Source organism: Terrapene carolina, unplaced genomic scaffold, assembly GCF_002925995.2.
Source record: "Terrapene carolina triunguis isolate 2854851 unplaced genomic scaffold, T_m_triunguis-2.0 Scaffold998, whole genome shotgun sequence".
In the NCBI taxonomy this organism is placed as follows: domain Eukaryota; kingdom Metazoa; phylum Chordata; order Testudines; family Emydidae; genus Terrapene; species Terrapene triunguis.
Window position 1 is genome coordinate 1252545 of NW_020665349.1, and position 23986 is coordinate 1276530.

At 55.8% G+C, this 23986-nt stretch overlaps 1 protein-coding gene across 1 annotated transcript in view; it reads left to right on the top strand.

The window, feature by feature from the left end:
- Positions 1-17886: 17886 nt before the first annotated feature.
- LOC112106304 (C-C motif chemokine 19-like) overlaps positions 17887-23986 on the top strand; it is a 7582-nt gene continuing 1482 nt past the window's right edge. Inside the window, exons 1-3 of the mRNA XM_024199464.2 lie at positions 17887-17953; positions 21374-21497; positions 23579-23675. Coding sequence (XP_024055232.1) covers positions 17887-17953; positions 21374-21497; positions 23579-23675 — 288 coding nt within the window. The remainder of the gene's footprint in view (positions 17954-21373; positions 21498-23578; positions 23676-23986) is intronic.

Consider the following 23986-nt stretch of genomic DNA (forward strand, 5'->3'; position numbering starts at 1 on the left):
AGGGTTAATTAGGTGAGATGGGGTGGGGGTCGCTCATACTCCCCTGACCAGGAAGGCAGCCGGTCCCTCAGGCCTATGTGATGGACTTTGGCAGGCAGCCAGCCGGCTCCTCGGGGGCCCAGGGTGGTGACGGACGGGGTCCCACTCCAGGCACCAGTGTACGTGTCCTGCTGTACTCTGACCCCCAGCGGGAGTGCAAGGGGGTGGTTAATGGGGAGACATGCATGGGGTGGAGAGTCTGGGACAGCGAGACCCCTTGTCACACCCTGTGTGCTGCAACCCCATCGAATGCTGACGGGCTGGGTGACCTGGGGGAATTCAAGGAGCCAGAAGGCTGCGGATGCAGGTGTCAGTGAAGATGCAAATAGCCCGGCTGGCAGGGAGGAGGGGAGGGGATTTCCCCCGGGCTGGTAACATACAGGAAAGGCTGCTAAGCCCAGGACACCTGCCTGGCTGTAACCGGAGCCCTGGGCCTGGCGGGGGAGGAACCCCGCACCCATCTCCACACGGGAGATGGGAGGGGGCCAGCTCCCCGCCTGCCCTCGCTGGGGAAACCGAGGCAGAGCTGAGCCCCCAGCTGAGCGCGGGGAGAGCCAGGCAGGGCAGGACGGCTGCCAGGCAGGGTCGCCTTGTCCCAGGCTGAGAGAGGCCCCAGGGGAGGGGGGGCGGCTGGCAGGACGCTGCTGGTAACAGAGGCGCCTGGTCAGAGGGTGGTCACAGCCATGGGGGGTCCTTCCCCAAGAGACCCCGAATCTCAGCCCTCCAGGAAGGGGGGCCGGGAGGGGGCTCTGCCCTGGGGGTGAGGGTGACAGGGAGACCCCAAGAGGGGAGATGGGCTCCTGGCACACACAGCTCCAGAGGGGACCTGCCCCAGAGCATCAGCGCCCCAGAGATCTGGCTGCGGTAAGAACCAACGCTCAAGGGGTCACTCCCTGTTCCACCCTAGAGGTCAGGGGACATGGCCGACACATGGAGCAGGTGGTGTCACTGCCCCCCTCACTCCTTGGCAGACGAGGGGAGGAGGCAGTGGCAGGACCCCAGCCCAGTTTCAAACCCAAAGATGTTGGGGTGGGGAAAGGGCCCGGGGGCCCCACGAGAGCTCCTCCTGTGCCCCCTGCTAGAGCCACCGAACTGGCCAGATGTCAGGGAGGACATGACACTACTCTGAGCCGTGCACTGGAAACCCTCAGTGTGCTGGCTTAGCAAGAGGCTGTGCGAATCCTCGAAGTGCCCGGGGAGACAGCTACCGAGGGGAGGGGAAAGATGCTGTGGCATCCGTGGATCATTTGTGGGTTCGAAGGTCCCTGGTTAAAGCGACCCTGCTTAGTTTGGTCCTGAAGGGGGAAGAGAGGTGACAAAGTGGGAATATTTTTGTAATTTACTTATGAGGCCTGTTTGTGCCTCAGTTTCCCCTATGTGCTGCCTTGTGACTCAGTGGGTGGAAAAGGACGGTTAGCTCTGAGGGCAGGCTGGGTGTCGCCTCGCTGTCTGCACCTTGGTCTCCTGGCAAATCCAGTCACCAGGACCTGGACCCCTCGCACCCGACGCCCCTGTGGGAGGAGGAGCTCCCCGCCCCTCAGCAGGGAGGCTGAGAACACAGGACTGGGCGAGGAGTGAGATGGGGGATACGGGTTGGCTGCCGGAGGGAGTCGGGGCTCTCACTTTGGAAGTGACCAAGGCGGGACACACAGAGCTGGAACCAAGGGGGTCACTCCAGCTCGGCTGGGCTCTGGGCTGACCACACTGGACCATTCTTTGATTTTCTTTTCTCTGTGCTACGCTAAGGGCTTCCTAGGCTGTGATAATTGGGTAAGATCTGAGGTATGTATGGACCTGGTGCTGTGACTGATCTCTTGGGCTTAGAGGACCCTACATGTGATGAAACTGGTTTTCAGTAACCACTCATCACCGAGCCCAGGGGCTGGGTGATAAGACAAGGGCCGGAGTGCCTGAGGAGGCTGCATCTCTTGTTAACCCGTGTGGCGAGACAGAAGTTTACTTTTGTTACTGGTTTGGTATATCTAATGGAAGAACCACCACCGGTTTGGGGTGAGCCTGCCCTGTTTCTCAGCAGTTTGTCCTGAATCGGGTATTCTCAGCTGTGACCCACTGAGGAAATGATTAAAGAGAGTCAAAATGCCGGCTCTCCACAGACCCCGGCCTGCTGGCACAATCCTCTAGGAAAGCGTCTGCATGTTACACAGAATGACAAATTCGTTTCCTTTTGATTGTTCTCAGCAAGACTTGGTGTGGTGGGGCAGCTGCCCCACTCTGGCTGAACAGGGGTTAAAAGCAGCCCTGGGGCTGGGATAAGAGGAGTGAGAGCAGCTGAGGGAGTGGCTGACTGCAGTCCGCCCCAGGGAGCGGGGGCTAGATGGTGACTGGCAGTAGCCACTGAGGCAAGGTGGGTTTAGGGTTGGGGGTTCCCCTGGGAGGGGAGACCCAGTGTGTGGGGGCACTGATGGGGGCAGAACCCCAGGGTAAGGGGCACCAGGGTCTGGGAGGGACATGGGGCCGGAGGCAGGTGAGCCACTGGCCGGCAGAGGGTGCTCTCAGGCTGGAAAAGAGCTAATTCCCAGGCAATCAGCAGGCGGCACCGCGCCAGTGAGTCATCGCCTTGCTACACTTCGTATTCCACATTATTAGGATAATGTGCCCCTCTCCCCCTGTGGAATTGTTGTCTAGTAAAATACGGGCGATCTTTGTCATGGAAAAGTTTTCATACTATGTACACAAGAAGAGAAACTCCAGAAAGAGGACAGAAGAGAGACAAGGTCCTATCTTTTATTGGACCAACTTCTGTTGGTGAGACAAGCTCTCTCTCCCCCACCTTGTCTCGCTAATATCCTGGGACCAAAACAGCTACAACAACACTGCATACAAAAAGAGGCCAAGAATGTAGAAATTTGGTCACCCTTTTTAGTGTAGTTGGGGGGAGAAGGGCTCCCCAGCCAGAAGCCGGACTCTTTAGCCAGGTTCTTTGAATATTAACTTGATCCTAAATAAGTAATAAGCACTGTCTGATGTCGTATATTACTGACTTACTGTAAGTGAGCCTTAATAAGTCTTCTTTAAAGAGAGGCTCGCACCCGCTCCAGCATCAAACCACCTGCGAGGGATACGCACGACTTGGCACACTGCAAAGACATGAAAGAACAATTCTCGCAAAGCCAGAGGAAAACACCTCCGTTGCCAAGCCAGTTAACAAACAGAGCAGGTGATCAGTTGTACCTGTGCTGATGTAGGTGTTAGGGGGGATTGGAGAATGGGCAGGTCGTGGGATTCATGTTTAATTTTGCAATGGCAAATAAATGTGACAAAGGATGTGATGAAAATTGGTTCCCAATAGGGGATGTAATAGTGTGATTCTGCCTAGGAATGTAGCGAACTCGCCTTTCGGGCAGTGCTTGGCGAGCCAGGACAGCCCTGGGGGGCAGGAATACAGCTCGACTCTTGCACTGCCTTGGCGCTTGCTTTAACACTGACCAGGAGCAGAGAGAAAGGGGCCACCTGATCACAGAAGTAAGTGTTAGTGGTCGCTTAAGTCTGAGTGATTGTGACCTGATCATCTTTGTAATATACAAGCAGAATAAAGTCCAGAGCAGTAGTGTGTGTGTGTGTGTGTATATGTGTGTGTGTGTGTATATATATATATATACCTGGTGCTTTCCTAGGGCCAATTGCACAAAGCTGAAAACAAGTACACCTCTACCCCGATATAACACGAATTCGGATATAACGCGGTAAAGCAGCGCTCCGGGGAGGGGGCTGCGCACTCCGGTGGATCAAAGCAAGTTCGATATAACGCGGTTTCACCTATAACGCAGTAAGATTTTTTTGGCTCCCGAGGACAGCCCATTGGTCCTGCCATGCGGGCAGGGGACTGGACTCGATGACCTCTCGAGGTCCCTTCCAGTCCTAGAATCTATGAATCTATGAATCTATGACAGCGTTCTATCGAGGTAGAGGTGTATGAGCCAAATCAGCCGGGAGGAAGAATTTAATCAGAGAAATGTGACTGATCATTGGGATCTTTATGGACACTTTACTAGGTGTCCAAAAGTCACAGTCCCACCACAGCTGAGGAAGGAGGCTGTGCTGGTTAGAAAACCAATGTGGTTTAGAAGGGAAGGGAAGGTAGCTGTAAAATATATACATATATAACATAAATAGAAGAAAGGGGAAGTTGATAGTAATGAATATAAATCAGAAGTTAGGGATTGTAGAAAGTTGATAAGAGAAACAAAGGGACACAAGGAGAAATCTATGGCTCGCAGAGTTAAGGACAATAAGGAGTTTTTTAAATATTGAGGGGAAAAGGAACCCTGACAATAGTATTGGTCCATTACTAGATGGAAATGGTAGCATTATAAATAATAATGCAGAAAAAGCAGAAGTGGTCAATAAATATTTCTGTTCTATATTTGGAAGCGGAGTGCAGTCTCATCGTATAGTGATGATATCACTCTTTCTATTCCACTAGCTTCACTAAGCAGCTGCTACTTAAGTCAGACATTTTTAAATCAGCAGGTCCAGATAGTTAGCATCCAAGAGTTTTAAAAGAGCTGGCGGAGGAGCTTGCTGTACTGTTAAGGTACACGGGGGAGGTTGTCAATGACCGGAAGATGGCTAATGACGGGCGGATTTTTAAAATGGTAAATGAGCTGACCCGGGTAACTGTAGGCCTATCAGCCGGACATCGATCCAGAGCAAGAAAATGGAATGGCTGATACAGGACTCGATTAATAAAGAACTAAAGGCGGGGAATGTAATTAATGCCAATCAACATGGGCTTATGGAAAATAGATCCTGTCAAACTAACTTGATCTCTTTTTTTATGAGATGACAAGTGTGGTTGATAAAGGTAATAATGTCTGTAATATACTTAGACTCCTGTAAGTCATTTGACATGATCCCGTAACTGGCTTGGTTTGATTAAAAAGTAGAATGATATAAAATAAACATGGCACACATTAAATGGATTAAAAACTGAATAACTGATAGGTCTCAAAATGTAATTGTAAATGGGGAATTGTTAGCAAGCGGGTCTGTTTCCAGTAGGGTCCCTCACGGGTCTAGGCTCTATGTTTTACCTTCTTTTATTATGACCTAGAAGGAAACAAATCAACACTGATAAAGTTTGCAGATGACCCAAAAATTGGGGGAGAGGTAAGTCATGAAGAGGCCAGGTCACTGATACAGAGCGATCTAGATCATAGAACTAGAAGGGACCTCGAGAAGTCTCTAGTCCAGTCCCCTGCACTCAAGGCAGGACTAAGTATTATCTAGCCCATCCCTGACAGGTGTCTGTCCAACCTGCTCTTAAAAATCCCCAATGATGGAGATTCCACAACCTCCCTAGGCAATTGATTCCAGTGCTTAACCACCCTGACAATTTGGACATTAGGAAAAACTTCCTATCTAAACCGCCCTTGCTGCAATTTAAGCCCATTGCTTCTTGTCCTATCCTCAGAGGTTAAGAAGAACAATTTTTCTCCCTCCTCCTTGTAACAACAGTTTTCAAGTACATAAAAGGTTATCACGTCCGCTCTCAGTCTTCTCTTCTCCAGACTAAACAAACCCATTTTTTTTCAATCTTCCGTCATAGGACATGTTTTCTAGACCTCTAATCATTTTTGTTGCTCTTCTCTGGACTTTCTCCAATTTGTCCACACCTTTCCTGAAATGTGGCGCCCAGAACTGGACACAATACTCCAGTTGAGGCCTAATCAACGGCTCTCAACCTTTCTGGACTACTGTGCCCCTTTCAGGAGTCTGATTTGTCTTGCGTAGCCCACCTCACTTAAAAACGACTTGCTTACGAAATCAGACCTAGAAATATAAGAGTGTCACAGCCCACTATTACTGACAGATTGCTGACTTTCTCATTTTTACCATATAATTATAAAATCAATCCATTGGAATATAACTATTGTACTTACATTTCAGTGCATAGTATATAGAGCAGTATAAACAAGTACTTGTTTGTATAAAATTTTAGTTGGTACTGACTTTGCTAGTGCTTATTATGGAGAATGTTGTAAAACTAGGTAAATATCTAGCTGAGTTGCTGGACTCCCTGGAAGACCTCTGCGTCCCCCCAGGAGTACACGGACCCCAGGTTGAGAACCACTGATCTAGATTGCCTGGCATACTGGGCGCAAACCAACAATCTGCATTTGAATACAGCTGACTGGTATACATCCTGGGAACAGGGAATGTCGGCCACACTTACAGGATCAGGGTCTCTACCCTGGGAAGCAGGGACTGAAAAGGTTTGGGGGTGGATAATCAGCGGAACATGATCTCCCAGTGCGACGCTGTGGCCAAAAGAGTTAATGCGAAGCTGGGATGCATCAACCGGGGATAATGGGTAGGAGCAGCGCGGTTATTTTACCGCTGTTTGGCACTGGTGCGAGCGCTGCTGGAATCCTGGGTCCAGGTCTGGTGGACACAGTTCAAGAAGGAGGTTGAGAAATTGGAGAGATTCAGGGAAGAGCGACGAGAATGAGTAAAGGATTAGAAAACCAGCCTTTGAGTTCCATGAGTCTCTCATTCGATCTATTTAGCTTGACACAGAGAAGGTTATGGGGTGACTTGATCCCAGTCTGTAAGTACCTACATGGGGAACAGAAGATTCTTCAGTCCAGCAGACAAAGATGTAACAGGCTCCAATGGCTGGAAGTTGAAGCTAGGCAAATTCAGGCTGGAGATATCCCATCTCCTAGAACTGGAAGGGACCTTGAAAGGTCATCGAGTCCAGCCCCCTGCCTTCACTAGCAGGACCAAGTACTGATTTTGCCCCAGATCCCTAAGTGGCCCCCTCAAGGATTGAACTCACAACCCTGGGTTTAGCAGGCCAATGCTCAAACCACTGAGCTATCCCTCCCCCCATATGGTGTACATTTTTGACAGGGGGAGTAATAAGCCATTGGAACAACTGACCAAGGGGCATGGTAAATTGTCAGTGATGGAGAATCCATAAATCAAGGCTGGATGTTTTTCCTAACAGATCTGCCCTAGGAATTCTTGTGGGGCAGGTCTCTGGCCTGGGCTATGCAGGAGGCCAGACTAGACGATCACAGTGGTCACTTCTGGCCTTGGAATCTATGAATCTCTTAGGTTAGGCACCTGGGCTATATGCCATGCTCCCATTGATGCTCCTGGTTCTGTCCAGGCTGACAAAGGGGTCAGGCCAGGTCTGTGTGTTGGAGCCATTCCTGGGGAAATTCTTCCGTCCCCAAAGGAAGTTTGGGACAAGCTTGCTCAGAGAGGAGCTCCCCCCATGGGGTTTGCTGGCTCTCAGAGGTGTGGGCTCGTCCGCTCTCCACATACTGGCAGAGCACAAGGCAGCACCAGGCACCGGTAGTGCTGCATTAGTGAAGTTTGGGGTGGTTAATATTAAAGGCGGGTGAGATTTGGTGGAACAAGCAGTTCTGGAAACCCATAGGATGGTTCTTAGCCTCACGCTGCTAGCTGGGATCCCCGGCTTGTTTCTTACTCCTGCTAGCTGAGGGTATATTCTTACCAACGGTGACTTCATTGAAAAACGGACTGGCCAGATTCTCAGCTGTGCTCAGTTCTGGAGGGGGCCAGAGCAAGGGACCCAGTTCCAGGGCTGGGCTGGTCCTGTGCTAACCTCTGAGTAGATTAAAGCAGCCTAGGGGCTGCTCTGAACTACACTGACTATAGCACCCAGGAATCCCCAGCCAGCCTGGAGCAAACGACCCCCTTCACGCCTCTCCACCCCCCCCATGCTGGGGGCTGCAGGGGATTCACCCATGAGGGCAGCCTTCTACCCCTCGGTGTGCAAGAGTGACACACAGGCTGCAGAGCCAGCTCGGGGCTCAGCCCCACATCTCCTACGGAGCCAAAGGGACCAGTGGCTTGGCCAAGTGGGGGCTCCGTATGGAGGGTAAGAATTTCCCCACTGGAATTCCCCCTCCCCATGTTGGCTCCTTTTCCCCAAGGCGGAAGGAGGCCCCGGAGCCGTTCCAGCTCGGAGATGAAATGCTCGGGCCCCAGTGCATAGCGCTGCGGGAGCTGCGGGGCGAGGTGAGGGGAACGGCCGCTCGAGTCACACGAGAATTGTCTGCTGGCAAATCGCCTGAGGACTTGACTGGCTTCCAGCATGTCCTGGCCCAGCCAGCGTTCCCGGAACATATGGGCTGGGGAGGCCCCCAGGAGGGGGCTCTGGCACAAACCAACGTGCTGAACAGCCCGAGGAGCAGAACGGCAAGAGCCAGACTACCTGGGTTCTCTGCCCCGCGGCCCGCCAGGGACACGGCTGCCCTGGCATACGGGCCACGGGGGATTTTGCTACACGCTGAGGGATGCTCATTTACCTTTCAAGGGGTTGACCACGAGTGTCAGTCAGCCGTAGCTTCACTGGTGTCAATGGGGCCAGATCCCAGTGGGTGTAACTCAGCCCTAGCTCCATTACAGTCAATGGGGCCAAATCCCAGCAGCTGTGCATTGCCGTAGCTGTATTGGAGGCGGTAGAGTGACACTGAGGATCTGGCTCAGGGGGGTTTGTGGCTCAGGGGGCAGCGTAGGAGGGCTGGGCACTGCCTCTCTGCACGCGTACTGCCATGAGCCATCTCCCCAGACAATACCGCCCGGACCTCTCCCCACCAGCATCCCCGTCCTTCTCCCCAGGCCCAGCCAGCCTCCCCAGCCATCTCGACGCCTGCCCCAGGAGCCGGCCCGACGAGGGCAAGCGGAGGGGCTGGCAGTGTGGGAAGAAGGAGCGGTTCCGGGCTCTCCGGGGCTCTGAGAAGGGCTGGAGGGTGGGGATTGTGGGCCTGGTGGGTGAGGTCAGGCAGGGAGCTGCGGCCTGGAGGGCGGGGTGGTCGGCTGGGTGGGAGGGGGGCAGAGTGGGGGGACCAGGAGCATGAGTTTGCGGCGGGAGGCTGCAGGGAAGTGCCAGGAGGGGCTGGTGGCTTTGGACACTTTCAGTCAAGGATGTGGCCGTTTGCTCTGTGACTCCATGGGCCACTGTACGCCTGCGCAGAGACCCCTGCACCCTCCTGGCCACATCCGGGCAGAGCCGGTTAACGGGGCCCCATCAGTGCCGCCCTGCTCCATGAAGGGACATGCCGCTCCCCTGGCCCCGGCCCTGCAGCAGCCAGGCCTGCGTGACGGGAGCGTATCCCCTCAGCCCCGCATTACAGACGGGAAGGACGGGCGCCGAGGAAGGGGATGTGACTCGCCCGAGGAGCCTGGGGCAGATGCAGGAATTGTGCCCGGGCCTGGTCGGCGAGCCCGTGCTTGGAGCAGCCCACACTAGTCAGCTGTTGGCAGTCGCCCATCAGAAGTGTGGAAAGTCCTGTGGCAATAACAGCTTCTCTCGCCCGGGGCCGCCTCTGCCTCCCTGTGGCGGGGGCTGCCCACTGTGCTCCAGTGCTGGCAACCGACGGGCACACCTGGGCGCCGTCACGCCTCTGACAGGGCAAAACTCGCCCGCACAGGGAGCCAGCCTGGGGCCTGGGAGCCACTTTCGGCAGTGAGATGGAACGGGAGCGGGCGGGCGGGGGCACCTCAGCCTTGTGCTGAGCCCGGCACAGGGGTGAATGTCCCCCAAGGGCACTGGGCCAACCCCCCTGGATTACTCTGCAGGGCGCTGGGCTGTGGGGCAGTGCAAACGCCACCTCTTTTCTGTTCGCAAACCTGGTGCGAGCCCTTCCTGGGTTCCCTCGACCGGAGCCAGTCTCCTCGCCTGTCCCCAGAGGCACCGGAGAGGCTGAGCGAGCCCAACCTGCCCGGATTCTCATTTCACAAGCCCGGCCCCGGAAAGCCCCTGCCACGAGGTTGCGCTGCTATTCCTGCAAGCAGCAGCTGGGGGCAGGAACGGCCCGAGCAAGCCAGACCTTGACCCACTTGGAAGGCAGCTGAACTGTTCGACTCCCCTGTTTATTCTGGCTAACGTACAGGAAGACGGGATTAATCAAGGGAGAGCAGCCATTGGCTCCTGACTCTGTCCTCACGGCCCTGGGGCTTGCTATTACTTGGCGACGACACAGGCCTGGGGGGCTGGGGGGCAACGGCAGGCTGGGGGTGGGAGGCCAGGGCATGGCTCAGGCCAGGGGGCTGGCATGAGAGATGAAGCCTTCCACCCCCAGGTGGCTGACCCCCAGTTAGCTCAGGGCAGGGGAGCAGGGCACCTCTCTGCCAGCGGGCTCAGCACTGTCTGCCCAGCCTTCGGGGCCTAGGGCGCCCCAGGCTGGGTTTGATTCTCTGCAGACACAAGGCACCCTGCCCCAGTCGTGCCCCCAGTGGGAGGCTGGTGGAGCTAGACTGGGGTGGGCTTCCCTCCTGGACGGCTCAGACCTGCCCCTGAGCTAGCCACACGAAGCTGAGCCTAGCTGGGCTTGTGAAAGGGGCCGGGCTCCTTTTGGAGGGGGGCTGCCTGCCCGGGAGAGGGAGCGCTGGAGACCCAGGGGAGCAATTCTGCCTGGCCACACCGCAGAGCCAGGGTTCTGGGGCTGGGCGCACTGACCTCTCTGGCCAGCGTGGGCCTGGTGCGGATGGGCTGCGAAGGGACTCAGGGCACCGGGGGACGGTGGGTTGGGGATTCGCGGGGCTCCGTTCCCCTCGCAGGCCCAAGCGGAGCCCAGGGAGTGTTCTTGGGGCCTTTCCTTGAGCAGCGAGAGGAGCCCAGATGTTCCACCCCTTTGTGCCCAGCAGCAGGCACTGAGGGGAGAAGGCCCAGAGCACAGCCAGGATCTGCCAGGCTAGCAGCGCCAGCCTTTGCTGTCTGCGACGGACCCCTGGGAATGGCAGAGACGCCTTCGCCTTGCCACAGAGGGATCCGCGGCCCGTCGCTTGGGGCCCCTTGTGCCAGCTGGGGGGTGCACTGGAAGGCGCTGACAGCAGAAGTTAACGTTAGCGCGTTTTATCTTTGCTCCCTGGACTCAATCATGGTTAGTGGCGAGGCCAAGTTTCCTTGTGATAAGGAGGATTTGCTAGGTGATAACAAGGGGTCGGGCACCAATTAGAGTTAAGCCTGTAAAGCCAACACATCCTACTTTTATGGCTCTCCGCCCGCTGGTCCCACTAGACTTTGCTGCTTGTTTGTCAGCTCCCGGGACTGGAATGCCCCCAGGTTCTGCCAATCAAGCAGGGTTCACAAGACTTGCAGAGCAAGCGTTGTTCAAGCAGCAGGCCCGGACTTGTGAATTAAGAGAAACGAAACCCTCCAGGAAAGGGATCCAGAGGAGAGGCTGAAGCCTGCTGGCCCTGCGAGCGAGACACCAGGCATGGGCCCGGGGGCTGGCTGAATCACAGGAGAACCAGTTTATCAGCAATTTGCTCAGTGCCAGGCTGGGTTTGAACTCGCTGTGCGGTTTGTTCGCTAGCCAAGAGTCCTGTCGCCAAGAGATGGGATCTGTGTGGGGACCAGGCAAGGTGTGTTTTGGGGGGGGGAGGCAGAAATAATTGAATAAAGGGGGGGTCATCCCAATGATGGAAACAGGAGCATGTGACAGGTGACCGGCTGCAATGCGTGAACAGCGACTCCACCTCTCATCAGTTTAGTAAGATTATTTATGGCTGGTGTTACCCTAGCACCCGAAGCCCTGGGCAGGGTCGAGACCCCATCGTGCTAGTAGCCATGCAGACCAGAGCAAAGAGACAGGCCCTGCCCCCAAGAACCTGCCTGCTAGGCAGGCGCTGAACTGTTCAGCAAGTCCCTTGGAACAGCAGGCTCGGTGGTGTTTGCAAGAGACTTCGAAACAGGCAAAAGGCTCAACACGTGGAATTAATGGTTTGCAACGACTCGGTCGAGCCACTCAGCCTGGTCGAGAAAAGGCGGCTCTGAATTCGAGTGAGCGTATCGACTGTTATCATTGTTTCTGTGTATTACGGTAGCACTAAGAGGCCCCAGCTGAGATCCGGGCCCGTTGTCCTGGGGGCTACACGCACACATGTAGGAAGAGACAATCCCAATCTGGAAGACCTCACAATCTAGGGATTTTACAGGTGGAGAACAAAGAGGCTAAGTGACTTCCCCGAGGTCGCCCATGGAGTCAGTAGCAGAGCCAGGAACTGAACCCAGCCTGTCCAACACCATCCTTCCTCTCTGTCCCTAGCTTGGCTAAATGACAGCAAAGGTGGTGGGGACGGGGACATGAAAACCATTGAAGGTTGGGGGAGGGGAACTATTCAGGGTTCTGCATGGGATGAAAATGAGACTAGCAAGATCAGTTTCCCAGAAATCGGATGCCTAGCTCAGCAGAACAGCCTTCCAAGGGTTAGTGAACGCTTCATCCCCCAGCCAGGCCTAAGCCCAGGGGAGGCGCCATGGACTGTGTATGAAGTTACTTAGTCTGACGTGGAGCACAGGAGCTGGTCCAAGAGGTGACTAGAGCTGAACTACTCGGTAATAGCGACCGTAATGAAATAAAATGTACTATCCTTCTAGGGGGGAAATCCCACAGAAACCCACCATCGTAACCTTCACTTCCAAGAGGGGAACTCCAACAAAATAAGGAGGCTAGTGAAATAGAAACTAAGAACAGTCACAAGAGTGCAGTGCCTGCAAGATTCCTGGAAGCTTTTTAAAACATCATACTAGAGACTCGTAAGGACATAAGAGCGGCCAGACTGGGTCAGCCCAAAGGTCCATCTAGCCCAGTATCCTGTCTGCCGACAGTGGCCAATGCCAGGTGCTCCAGAGGGAATGAACAGAACAGGGAATCATCACGTGATCCATCCCCTGTCGCCCATTCCCAGCTTCCGGCAAACAGGGGCTAGGGACACCATCCCTGCCCATCCTGGCTAATAGCCATTGATGGACCTGTCCTCCATGAACTTATCTAGTTCTTCTTTGAAGACTCAAACTAAATATCCCTAATTAAAATAAAAAGTCAGAGAACCAAAAAATGCCACCCTGGCTAACCAACAGACTAAAAGAGGTGGTTAGAGACAAACAGGCACCCTTTCAAATTGGAAGTCAAATCCTGCTGAGGGAAAGAGAAAGGAGCCTAAACTCTGGCAAGCCAAGTATAAACATATATAGAATTAGGCAGGCCAAAAAAGAGCAAATTTGAAGAGCAACTAGCAAAAGACACAAAAACTAACAGGAAATTTTTTGAAGCACATCAGAAGCAGGAGCTGGCCAAGCACTCAGTGAGGCCACTGGTCCATCGAGGTGCTAAAGGAGCGCTCAGGGAAAGCAAGGCCATTGCAGAGAAGCTAAATGAATTCTTTGCATTGGTCCTCACTGCAGAGGATGGGAGGGAGATCCCAGCACCTGGGTCATTCTTTTTGGGTGACAGATCTGTGGAAGTGACCCAGATTTGTCAATAGAGGAGATTTTTGAACAAATTGATCAATTAAACAGTAACAAGTGACCAGGACCAGACGGTATCACCCAAGGGTGCTGAAGGAACTCAGATATGAAATTGCAGAATTACTAACTGTGGCACGTAACCTATTGCTTAAATCAGCCTCTGGACCAGAGGACTGGAGGGTAGCTAATGTAGCACCTAGTTTTTAAAAAGGCTCCAGAGGTGACCCCGGCAATTACAGGCTAGTAAGCCTGACTTCAGTACCAGGCAAATTGGTTGAAACTATAGTAAAGAACAGAGTTATTGGACACAGAGATGAATATGATTTGTTGGGGAAGAGTCAACACAGTTTTTGTAACGGGAAATCACGCCTCACCAATCTACTAGAATTCTTTGAGGGGTCAACAAACACGTGGACAAGGGGGATCCGGCGGATATACTGTACTTGGACTTTCAGAAAGCCTTTGATCTTTGTCCCTCACCAAAGGCTCTTGCGCAAAGTAAGCTGTCATGGGATAACAGGGAAGGTTCTCTCATGGGTCGGTAACTGGTTAAAAGGCAGAAAACAAAGGGTAGGAAGAAATGGTCAGTTTTCAGAATGGAGAGAGGTAAATAGTGGGGTCCTCCAAGGATCTGTACTGGGCCCAGTTCTATTCAACATCTTCATCAATGGAGTAAACAGTGAGATGGCAAAGTTTGCAGATGATACTAAATTACTCAAGATAGTTAGGTCCAAAGCAGACTGCAAAGAGCTACAAAGGGATCTCACAAAACTGCGTGACTGGCAGGGCCGGTGCAAGGAAGTTTCGCGCCCTAGGCAAAACTTCCACCTTGCGCCCCCCACCCCAGCCCTGCTGCAGCTCCCCACCCCCCCCCGCAGCAGCTCCCCCCCTTCTGCCTTGAGGCGCCCCCCCCGCGGCAGCTCCCCCCAAGAAGCCGTGCGGCAGCTCCCCACCCCAGCTCACCTCTGCTCCGCCTCCTCCCTGAGCGCGCCGCCCCCACTCTAATTCTCCTCCCCTCCCAGGCTTGCGGTGCCAAACAGCTGATTGGTGCCGCAAGCCTGGGAGGCGGGAGAAGTGGAGCGGTGACCGCGCGCTCGGGGAGGGGGCGTAGGAACGCTGTAAAAAAAAATTGGGGGCACCGCTTTTTGGTGCCCCCAAATCTTGGCACCCTAGGCAACCGCCTAGTTTACCTAAATGGTAGCACCGGCCCTGGTGACTGGGCAACAAAATGGCCGGTGAAATTCAATGTTGATAAATGCAAAGTAATGCACATAGGAAACATAATCCCAACTCTACATCTAAAATGATGGGGTCTAAATTAGCTGTTACCACTCAAGAAAGAGATCTTGGAGTCATTGTGGATAGTTCTCTGAAAACATCCACTCACTGTGCAGCGTCAGTCAAAAAAGCGAACAGAATGATAGGAACCATTAGGAAAGGGATAGATAATAAGACAGAAAATATCCTAATGCCTCTATAGAAATCCATGGTACGTCCACACCTTGAATACTGCATGCAGATGTGGTCACCCCATCTCAAAAAAGATATATTGGAATTGGAAATTGTTCAGAGAAGGGAAATAAAATGATTAGGGGAATGGAACAGCTTCCATATGAGGAGAGATGAAAAGGACCAGGGGTCACCCAATGAAATTAATAGGCAGCAGGTTTAAAACAAACAAAAGGAAGTATTTCTTCACACAACGCACAGTCAACCTGTGGAACTCATTGCCAGGGGATATTGGGAAGGGCAAAAGTATAACAGGGTTCAAAAAAGAACTAGATCAGTTCCTGGAGGTCAGGTCCATTAGTGTCTATTAGCCCAGATGATCGGGGCACAGGCCATGCTCTGGGTGTCCCTAAATCTCTGGTTGCCAGAAGCTGGGAATGGGCGACAGGGGATGGATCACTTGATGATTTCCTGTTCTGTTCATTCCCTCTGGGGCACTTGGCATTGGCCACTGTGGGAAGACAGGATACTGGGCTGGATGGATCATTGGTCTCACCCAGTCTGGCCGTTCTTCTGTTCTTCTGAGCCCTTCCCTGACTGGCTGGGTGCAATGCTCATGATCGCAATGTTTGTTCTGCCGTGTTCTGTGCTCTGGGGTTTTAATGTGATTCTGTGTTACCTGGTGATTGCTAAAGCCCCAGCTCCTGCAGTCACGTGAATGAATGACAATCTGAGCTTGTATTTTTGCCAAAATGTCAGTTCTTCTCCAAGTGCTAACCCTGCCCGGACTCGGGGGCACGGAGCGCCTGCGTACCCACATGGGGAATACCCATGGGGACCACACAGCGCGAAGAACCTCCAGGCGCGGCTGAGTCACCTCCATTGCCTTACCCTTGTGATTGCAGCAGAGGGAGAGAACCATGATCCCTGAAGGCTCAGACCCCAGAAGGGGAGGAAAAAACACCCACCATTCATTGCCTATAAAAATCTCAGGCTTGGTATCGAGCTCTCGTGAATGTCGGGCCCCGATTCCAGATTGCCGAACGGGTGGGGTCGTGACACTGATTCTCCTAGGGTTCCCTGCTCCTCACTACTGCTCCTGCCGGTCTCCTTGCTCGCTGGGGTGGCCGCAGAAGGCAGAAGGGGCAGCTGATTCCCTGACCAACGGGGGGTGAATGTCCGTGGCGGGGATCGTCCCGCGACTTTCCTGAGCTTCGGCAAGAGAGTCCAGGTGCCTCGGAGCCGTCACCGATCCTGGAGCGTCTCAACCGCCTCTGCCATTCCCGTCCGCACCCAGCAGTGTGCACTGCCAGTCGGTGCTAACCCTTTGTCCTCCCGGGGACACGCTCGCCACCCTCCAGCACGCAGCAGGCCAGTCCAAACCTGTGCACCACGTAACTCCCACTGACCCTCTCTTGTGAGCGGGGCGTGGGCCTCATGCCGGCCCTCTGCCTCTCGGGGAAGGGCACCCGAGAGCACAGGAGCTGGTTGATGGCTACTTGCCTAGGACGCTAGCGCCTCCTCATGGCGCAGAGGGGACCATGCAGCCCAGGTGGCTGAGCAGAACCGCTGGGCTGGCCAGGAAAGCCGGGCTGGGTGTGTGGGAGATACGCTAGCAAGGCTGGAAGTGGGGATTTCTGCCGCGCCATGGGACAGTGATAACGGGCATTGCCAGAAAGCTTGGGAGGAGGCGGAGCCTGCTCGTTGGCAGGTCCTGGGCCTGCAATGACACTGCTCTGCCCAGGAGCCAGCCGCATTTCCCTTTGGCGACCATGTTGAACGTCCCCAGAGGAGTCTGGGTAAAAAGACCACGCCTGGCTCCCCGCGGGCTCCCTTGTTTACTTTGCTGTCCGGGAGTTTGCCTTTGTTTCACATAGATTCAGAGACTCCAAGGCCAGACCATTGGGGTCATCTAGTCTGGCCTCCGGTAGAACACGGGCTGTAGGATTTCCCCGAAATAATTCCCACTGGATCGAGAGCCCCTCGCTTAGAAAAACACCCAGTCTGTTTGCCTGGCCTAAAACGCCAAGCTCCTCGGGACGGGAGCCATTTCTGTACTACGCCAAGGACACCTCCTCCTGTTACTGACCAGAAAGCGCTCTTCCATGTATGCCCGAGCGTCTGTCACCCGGGATTCACGTCACAGGCTGCCCTGGTCCTGCAATCAGGCCCTCTGGTGCACGGCCCTGGATGGGGGCAGCACTGGGGAGCATTCCCTAGGTGACAGGCCTGCCCTGGCCGAGGGAGAGGGTCTCAACCCCCGTTGCTTCTCCCCTGGGATTTCTACACTGCCGAGTTCCCCCTCTGGCTTTATGGGGCGTCCTCCTTGGTTTTCTTCCCTTCTCTCGAGGGCCCAGCAGGGAGCAGACAGGCCAAGGGAAGGAGGTTCGTCGGGGTGAATGCAGCGCACCCTGGCCCCAGAGCAAAGGGCAGAGCCCACAGCAGGCTGAGGAGCGGGGTGGGGTGAACCGTTAGCGAGGCAGTTGGAGCCCCTGTGAGCAGGGCCCTGCTGAACCAACCTGGACCCCAGCCCAGGGGGCTTCCCCGTGCAGCTGATCCGGCCCACCTCCTGCAGTACCCACAGACCCTCTGGGCTGGCTTGGCCATGCGACGAGGCTGGCATCTTGCAATGCAGTTTGGGTTGGTTGACATTTACGGTAAGAGTCCCAGCTTCTTTGGGGGTTTCCAGGGCAGGGCAAAGACCCCCCCGGCTGAGCCTAGAAGATGTCATTGGTCCTTCAGCTTAGCCCTGGCTCCATACCCACCCCATGTCGCCAGCCCGCCCCAGAGCTCTGGCAGCGTCCCATGAAATGGGGGCCTGAAACCCAGCTAGCCTGAGCTCTGTTTCTGCAAACCCCCTTCACCAACCCACGAGGGTTTGCAGAGCCGGCAGCTCCGTGGTTTGGCCCGTCTCTTGCTATCCACGAGCCAGGCTGCCTGAAAGCAAACAGAGGGATTGGGGAAATGGAACCTGCCCTTCTGAGTCAGTGCCTCCCCCCCAGAAGTGAAAGTGAGAGCTGAGATGCTGCAGGATAAATAGGGAGCGGGAGCAGCAGGATTCACAGAGCTGCAGGGACCGTGCTGACAGCGCCGTCCATACTCCACCCGGCAGGCTACTCCTGGGCTCCCAGCCTGCCCGCCCGAGCATGGAGCTGGCTAGAAGCATGGCTTTCTTCGCCCTGCTGGCCCTCTCCCTGTGGAGCTTCCCGCCAGGTAAGATGGACCTGGGTCCTGCTCTCTTGCATCCCGGGCTCTTTAGAATAAGTCTGACTGGTTCGTTCTGGATTAGTAAGTTTGGTCTTTGGCTGCCTGCTGACTTTCCAGCTAAGGTATCAACAGATCCGCTGCCGGGGCACCTGAGCCCCGCGACCGTCAGTATATTTATCCCCACCGCACCCCGGGAGCTAGGAGATGCTATTAGCCCCCGCGGAGAGGGGGAACTTCAGGGCGGGGGGGGTAAACCTGGCCCTAAGTCTCGCGGGGAATCACACCCAGTTCTCCTGAGCACCAGGCTAGCCGTCCTAACCACTGGGCCACCCTTCCTCTCACCTCTGCTGCTGTATGTCGCTGCAGCCTTCCAGCATTCACAGACTGGCCCGTTAGGGTAGGAGCCGGCCCCCTCTAAGTGCCGGCTAGCCCCCCCCCCGCGCGAGTGCACCCTGCGCTCCAGTCTGCAGCGCGGCGTCCCGTTCATTCTGAAGTCTCTCGGGGTTGGGGACTTGAGGCAAACGACCCCCCTGCTGCAGGGGGCGGCAATAGACCCGTGTGCAAATGACGCACGTGCTAGTTGCAAAGGGAGAGATGGCGCTGCCCCCCCCCCCGTGTGCCTGGCGCAGTGAAGTGCTGTGCTGCAGGGCTGGAGCCATAAGGCTCCCCCAGAGCCCCTTCCCAGGGGCATTAATGAGCAGATCCTCATCACACCTAAGAGGCTGCTGTCATTGTTCACCTTGTGCAGGGGGGAAGCTGAGGCACAGAGCAGTGACGCGACTTGCCCAGGGCCAGACCGTAAGTCTGTGATAGGCTGGCAGTGTTTGACGTCACTGATGGCACAAGGCAGGGGGAGGATCGGGTCCTGGATGCCTGTGCACGTGTTGTCTGTTGTGAGCATGAGTGTGCGTGTGCAAGGATATGTGTGGAAGGGGTGTGCGAGAGAAGGAGACGAGGGACAGGTATCCTGGCTTCTTTGGGCTTTGGACAGCACCAGGAGCATTGTGGGCTCTGCTGGAAACAATTGAGAAATAATAATAATCTGTAAAACCAAATCAGAATCCCGGCGGGGGGGCGGGGGGGTGAGACCCACAGCCAGACCCCTTGGAAAGAATTCTCTGCAGTAACTCAGAGCCCCCCCATCTAGCACCCCGTCTCCGGCTATTGAAGACATTTGCTAATAGCATTCGGCTGTCTCCTGTTTATGTTCGTTCTGGCACAAGGAGGCGACAGGCACAGAAAGCCCAGGACAGGACCCAGTACAACTCACGCCTGCGTTTCCAGTCAGCAGGGAACCAACCCGAGTTGAATAAGGGGGGCTGCTAGAGGAACTAAGGGAAGAGCCGAGAGGAGCTTTGCGAGGGGCCAAGCAGCAGGAGGGCGGGAGTGAAATCCGTGTGTCTGCACAGCAGAGTGGGGAGCTCTGGAGCGCGCCCCATCTCTCAGCCACGCAGACGGCCTCTAAGCCCGCTGGGTGGAACAAGGGTGAGGGTTCAGAGCGGGAAACGCCAGCTGCCCTTTACATCTCCGGGACACTTCTCTCCAGGTTAGCTTGGTACTGCGTGAGCTAAGAGCGGACGTCGTCCTTGGTGTTCGAACAAAGGGCCGAGGAGCAGGACTCCTGGGGGCAGATGAAGGACCCTAGGAAGGAGTTCCTGTGTGGGGAGAATCTGGACCCAGGCTCCAATCCTGGCTCTGGCACAGGCTTGCTGTGTAAATCCGGGCAAGTCACATCACTGCACAGTGCCTCAGTTTCCCTTCTATTAAATGGCTGCAGTGGGTAGTACTGAGCTAGCTGCTGGCACGCTGGGAGATTCAGTTAGTTACTAGAACAGGAGTACTTGTGGCACCTTAGAGACTAACACATTTATTTGAGCATAAGCTTTCGTGGGCTACAGCCCACTTCATCGGATGCATGGAGTGGAACATATAGTAGGAGATATATATACATACAGAACATGAAAAGGTGGAAGTTGCCCAACCAACTGTAAGAGGCTAATTAATTAAGATGAGCTATTGTCAGCAGGAGAAAAAAAACCGTTTGTGGTGATAATCAAGATGGCCCATTCCAGACAGTTGACAAGAAGGTGTGAGGATACTTAACATGGGAAAATAGATTCAATTTGTGTAATGACCCAGCCACTCCCAGTCTCTAGTCAAGCCCAAGTTAATGGTATCTAGTTTGCATATTAATTCAAGTTCAGCAGTTTCTCGTTGGAGTCTGTTTTTGAAGCTTTTCTGTTGCAAAATTGCCACCTTTAAGTCTGTCACTGAGTGGCCAGAGAGGTTGAAATGCTCTCCTACTGGTTTTTGAATGCTATGATTCCTGATGTCAGATTTGTGTCCATTTATTCTTTTGCGTAGACACTGTCCGGTTTGGCCAATGTACATGGCAGAGGGGCATTGCTGGCACATGATGGCATATATCACATTGGTAGATGTGCAGGTGAACGAGCCCCTGATGGTGTGGCTGATGTGATTAGGTCCTATGATGGTGTCCCTTGAATAGATATGTGGACAGAGTTGGCATCGGGCTTTGTTGCAGGGATTGGTTCCTGGGTTAGTGTTTTTGTTCTGTGGTGTGTGGTTGCTGGTGAGTATTTGCTTCAGGTTGGGGGGCTGTCTGTAAGCGAGGACTGGGCCAACCTGAAGCAAATACTCACCAGCAACCACACACCACACAACAAAAACACTGTGTCCCCCCCCCCGGTCATGACCACCAGCCTCATGCAGGGCAGCCTATCCAGGGCAGGCGGGTGCCCAGAGCTGCCCCCGGCAGAGCAGTGCAGGGCTGGTCATGGCTCCGTGGCACTAGCTCCCAGGGGCACGCGTGAGAGTTTCCAGACTCGTCTCCGTGCTGACCTGCAATAGCCGGCTCGCTCTGCAGGGGCATGAGCAAGGTGCTGCACCCAGTGCACTCGGCTGGGAACCAGGAGAGCTGGGGGCGATTCCTGGCTCTCCCACAGACTGTGCTAATGCCCTTGGCAGGTAGCCTTGTACCGTCACTCCCTGTCTCTCCAGGGGGGTCAGCCCTTGTGCCCGCAGCTCCCGGGGCTCAGGTCACCCATGTTTCTCAAGGGCTCGAGATGCCCAGGAGGGAGGGGCCGGGTGAGGGCAGAGAGTGCCCATTAGCCGTCAGATCCACTGGGCTAGGGGGTTTCCCAGAGAGGCCCAGCGCGGAGGCGTTCACACCCAGGCTGGAGGGAAGCCCTGACTGACCAGGGGGACAGATGAGCTGCCACCTCGGGGCTTTTCCGTCTCTCATGTCGACGCCTCCACAAGAACGGTGCCAGTTTGCCCCAGTGAAGAGCCATCTCCAGGACGTTGGACTCTTGCTGGGACCCGGCTGCCCCCTGCTCTCTGCCCCAGCGGCTGTGCCCTTCCCTCTCCCCTTTGCCCGTTGCTCCCACCGCTTTTCTCTTCCAGCGTCCGGCAGCAACGACGCCCTGGACTGCTGCCTGAGAACCAGCCAAGTCCCCATCCCCCGCAAAATCGTGCTGGACTACGCGGTGCAGCGGATCCACGACGGCTGCCCCATCCACGCCGTGGTGTGAGTCCCTCGGCAGCGCCGAGCGCCGTGGGGCGCCGAGCTCTGGGGAACGCCGGCTGGGGGGCAGCGTGAAGGGGACACGCTGATGCTGCTGGGGGGCATGAGGGAAGTCTGGCTGGTCTGGGACATGGGGACAAAGGGTGGGAGAGAAGAGTGCAGATCAGACACCACGGGGATGGGCGCTGGGTAGAACAAAGCCGGGAACCCAGAGAAATTTCAGAGGCTTCTTCTCCAGCCCCCTGAATCCACAGAGCTTTTTCCTGCCACTAGCTCCACCCTGCACCGCTCCTGCGCCCAGCTCTCCTGCAGGACGGCGCAGCGAGCCCAGGCAGAACTCCATGATGACTGCCAGACTCCCCCCAGCACTCTGGGAGCTTTGCCCAGGGCAGCAGCTGAGCAGAAGTGAGGGTTGCCAGCTGCTTGCTCTGAGAATACCCCCCCCCCAGCTGCAATGGGAAGGCAGGGGACAGGAAGTGGCCCCAGAGGAGTATCTCAGCAAGTGGCCCAGTCCTTTTGGATGTGGTGGGAGGGACAGTCCAGCTGGTGATTAGCACAATAAGTCTCCCCTTCGACAGTCCTTCCACTCCCATTAACAAGCCAAACCTCACGGCCCCATGCAGCAGGGAAAGCCGACCCTCTCCAGCCTGCAAACAGGGAAACTGAGGCCCGGGCGGTGATGTGCCCACAGGGACCCAGCGATGCTGTGGCAGGGCTAGCCATGGGGACGCAGGTCTCCCAACAGGCAGGCTCTTGCTTTAAGCACAGACCGTGCTTGCTGTCTATCCCTGGAGAGTGCCCAGTGCAGGTCCCGGGCCCTGCTGGGCTCCCACCGACAGGTAGCTGCTGGTGCATGCCAGGAAGGAGCTCTGGCCCGTCCCTATGCCAGGCGGAAGCAGGGCCTGGGCACGGTGCTGAAGGGATCCAGAGGTGGCCAGGAGGTGTCATTTACACCTCGTTCCGGCCTCCCACCGTGCAACGCACACCAGCCTCTCAGCCTGGCCCCCGGCCATTGCTCTCAGTGCTGGGAGTCTGGGGGTGTGGGTGTGTGTGGGGGGGTCGGAGCCCTGCTGTGATCAAAGGGATTTGGGGGGCAGCCAGACAGACCAGAGGCTTTGCAGCCTCCTGTCACACTCAGCCAGGCTGCCGGGAGCACAGTGCTCTGCTGGAGCGGGGCCTAGGCAACCCCCCCCCCCCCCCCCCCGAGCCCATCCTGCTCCAGGCCTGACCCATAGCTGCTCTGCAGCTGGGAGAGTTCGGCTTCCTACTGCACACGACCGGTGCGTGTCCGGCGTGACGAGCACCACAAGAGCTGAACGCGACGGGTCAGAGCCAGCCTGGGGCCACCCCCGTGACTCCCCAGCCGATGGGCCCTAGCCGGATTTCAGCTCCTCTTACGCTACCGCTGTCACTTCCCAGCCCGGGCGGCTCTGGATTGCCAGCTGGAGTCAGTCGGGGGGAGCCTCGGACAGCTGGGGGCCTTGGTTCGGACAATTCGCCCAGCGTGAGGCTGAAATGGGGCTGGGGTCCCAGGAGAACAGGCTGTCTCCTGCGGGATCCTGAGCAGGCGCTCAGGTTAGCCAGAGCAGGAATAGCATAGCGACCGCCTCTGCCCGGGGCTGGCACCATTTCTGCTTCTGACCTCGCCACAGCCCCTACGCGGCTCTGCCCAGCAGGCACGGCAGCCTTTGGCCCTATTGCTGTACAAGTTCCTTGCTCTGTCGCTGACTCCCAGAGTGACCCTGGGCAAGTCACTGCAGGGTTTAGTGCCTCAGTTTCCCCCGGGTGGAATGAGGATAACAGGCCTTGCAGGGGGCTGTGAGAAGAAAAGCTTTAAAGATGGTCATTCACTGGGGTGCTCCGGCTGTGGTGCACCAGCCCTTCCTGGGCCGGCAGCGCCAGATGTAGCCCGACTTGGCAGCCAGCCCGGAAGGCCCCATAGGCTGCAGCACCTGGAATAACAGAGCGCCAGGGAGCGGCTCCAGGCAGAGGAGTGGAGGAGGGGAGCGACGGAGGCAGCTTGGTTTGATTGATGCGGAGCGTCCTGGTCAGCTGTCCCCATTTGTTTCCTTGTTGTGTGTTAGGTTTATCACCATGAGGGGCAAGCAGCTCTGTGCCCCGCCCCATGCCCACTGGGTGCGGCGTCTGAAAGACAGGCTGGACAGTGTGTACCAGAGCAAGGTAAGGGTCACAGCTAGAGCCGTGCAAAGCCCACGGGCATTGGGCGAGCAGCAGAGGCACCAGCTAGTCAGGGCGGGGCAGACACTGCTGAGGCTTCACCCCCTCCACGCTGGGCACGTGGATCCCAGCTGCTCACCTCCCCTTGCGGGGTCAGACCGCTGGCCCGTCCATCGCGGGACCCTGCTCCCTGCCTCGCCGGAGCGGGCACTGGGGTCAGACTCCAGCCACTCACCACCTACTGGTCCCGCTAATCTGGAATTCTGCCTCCTACCAAGGCAGCCCATTGGTCACCGGAGTCCTGCACCCCACCC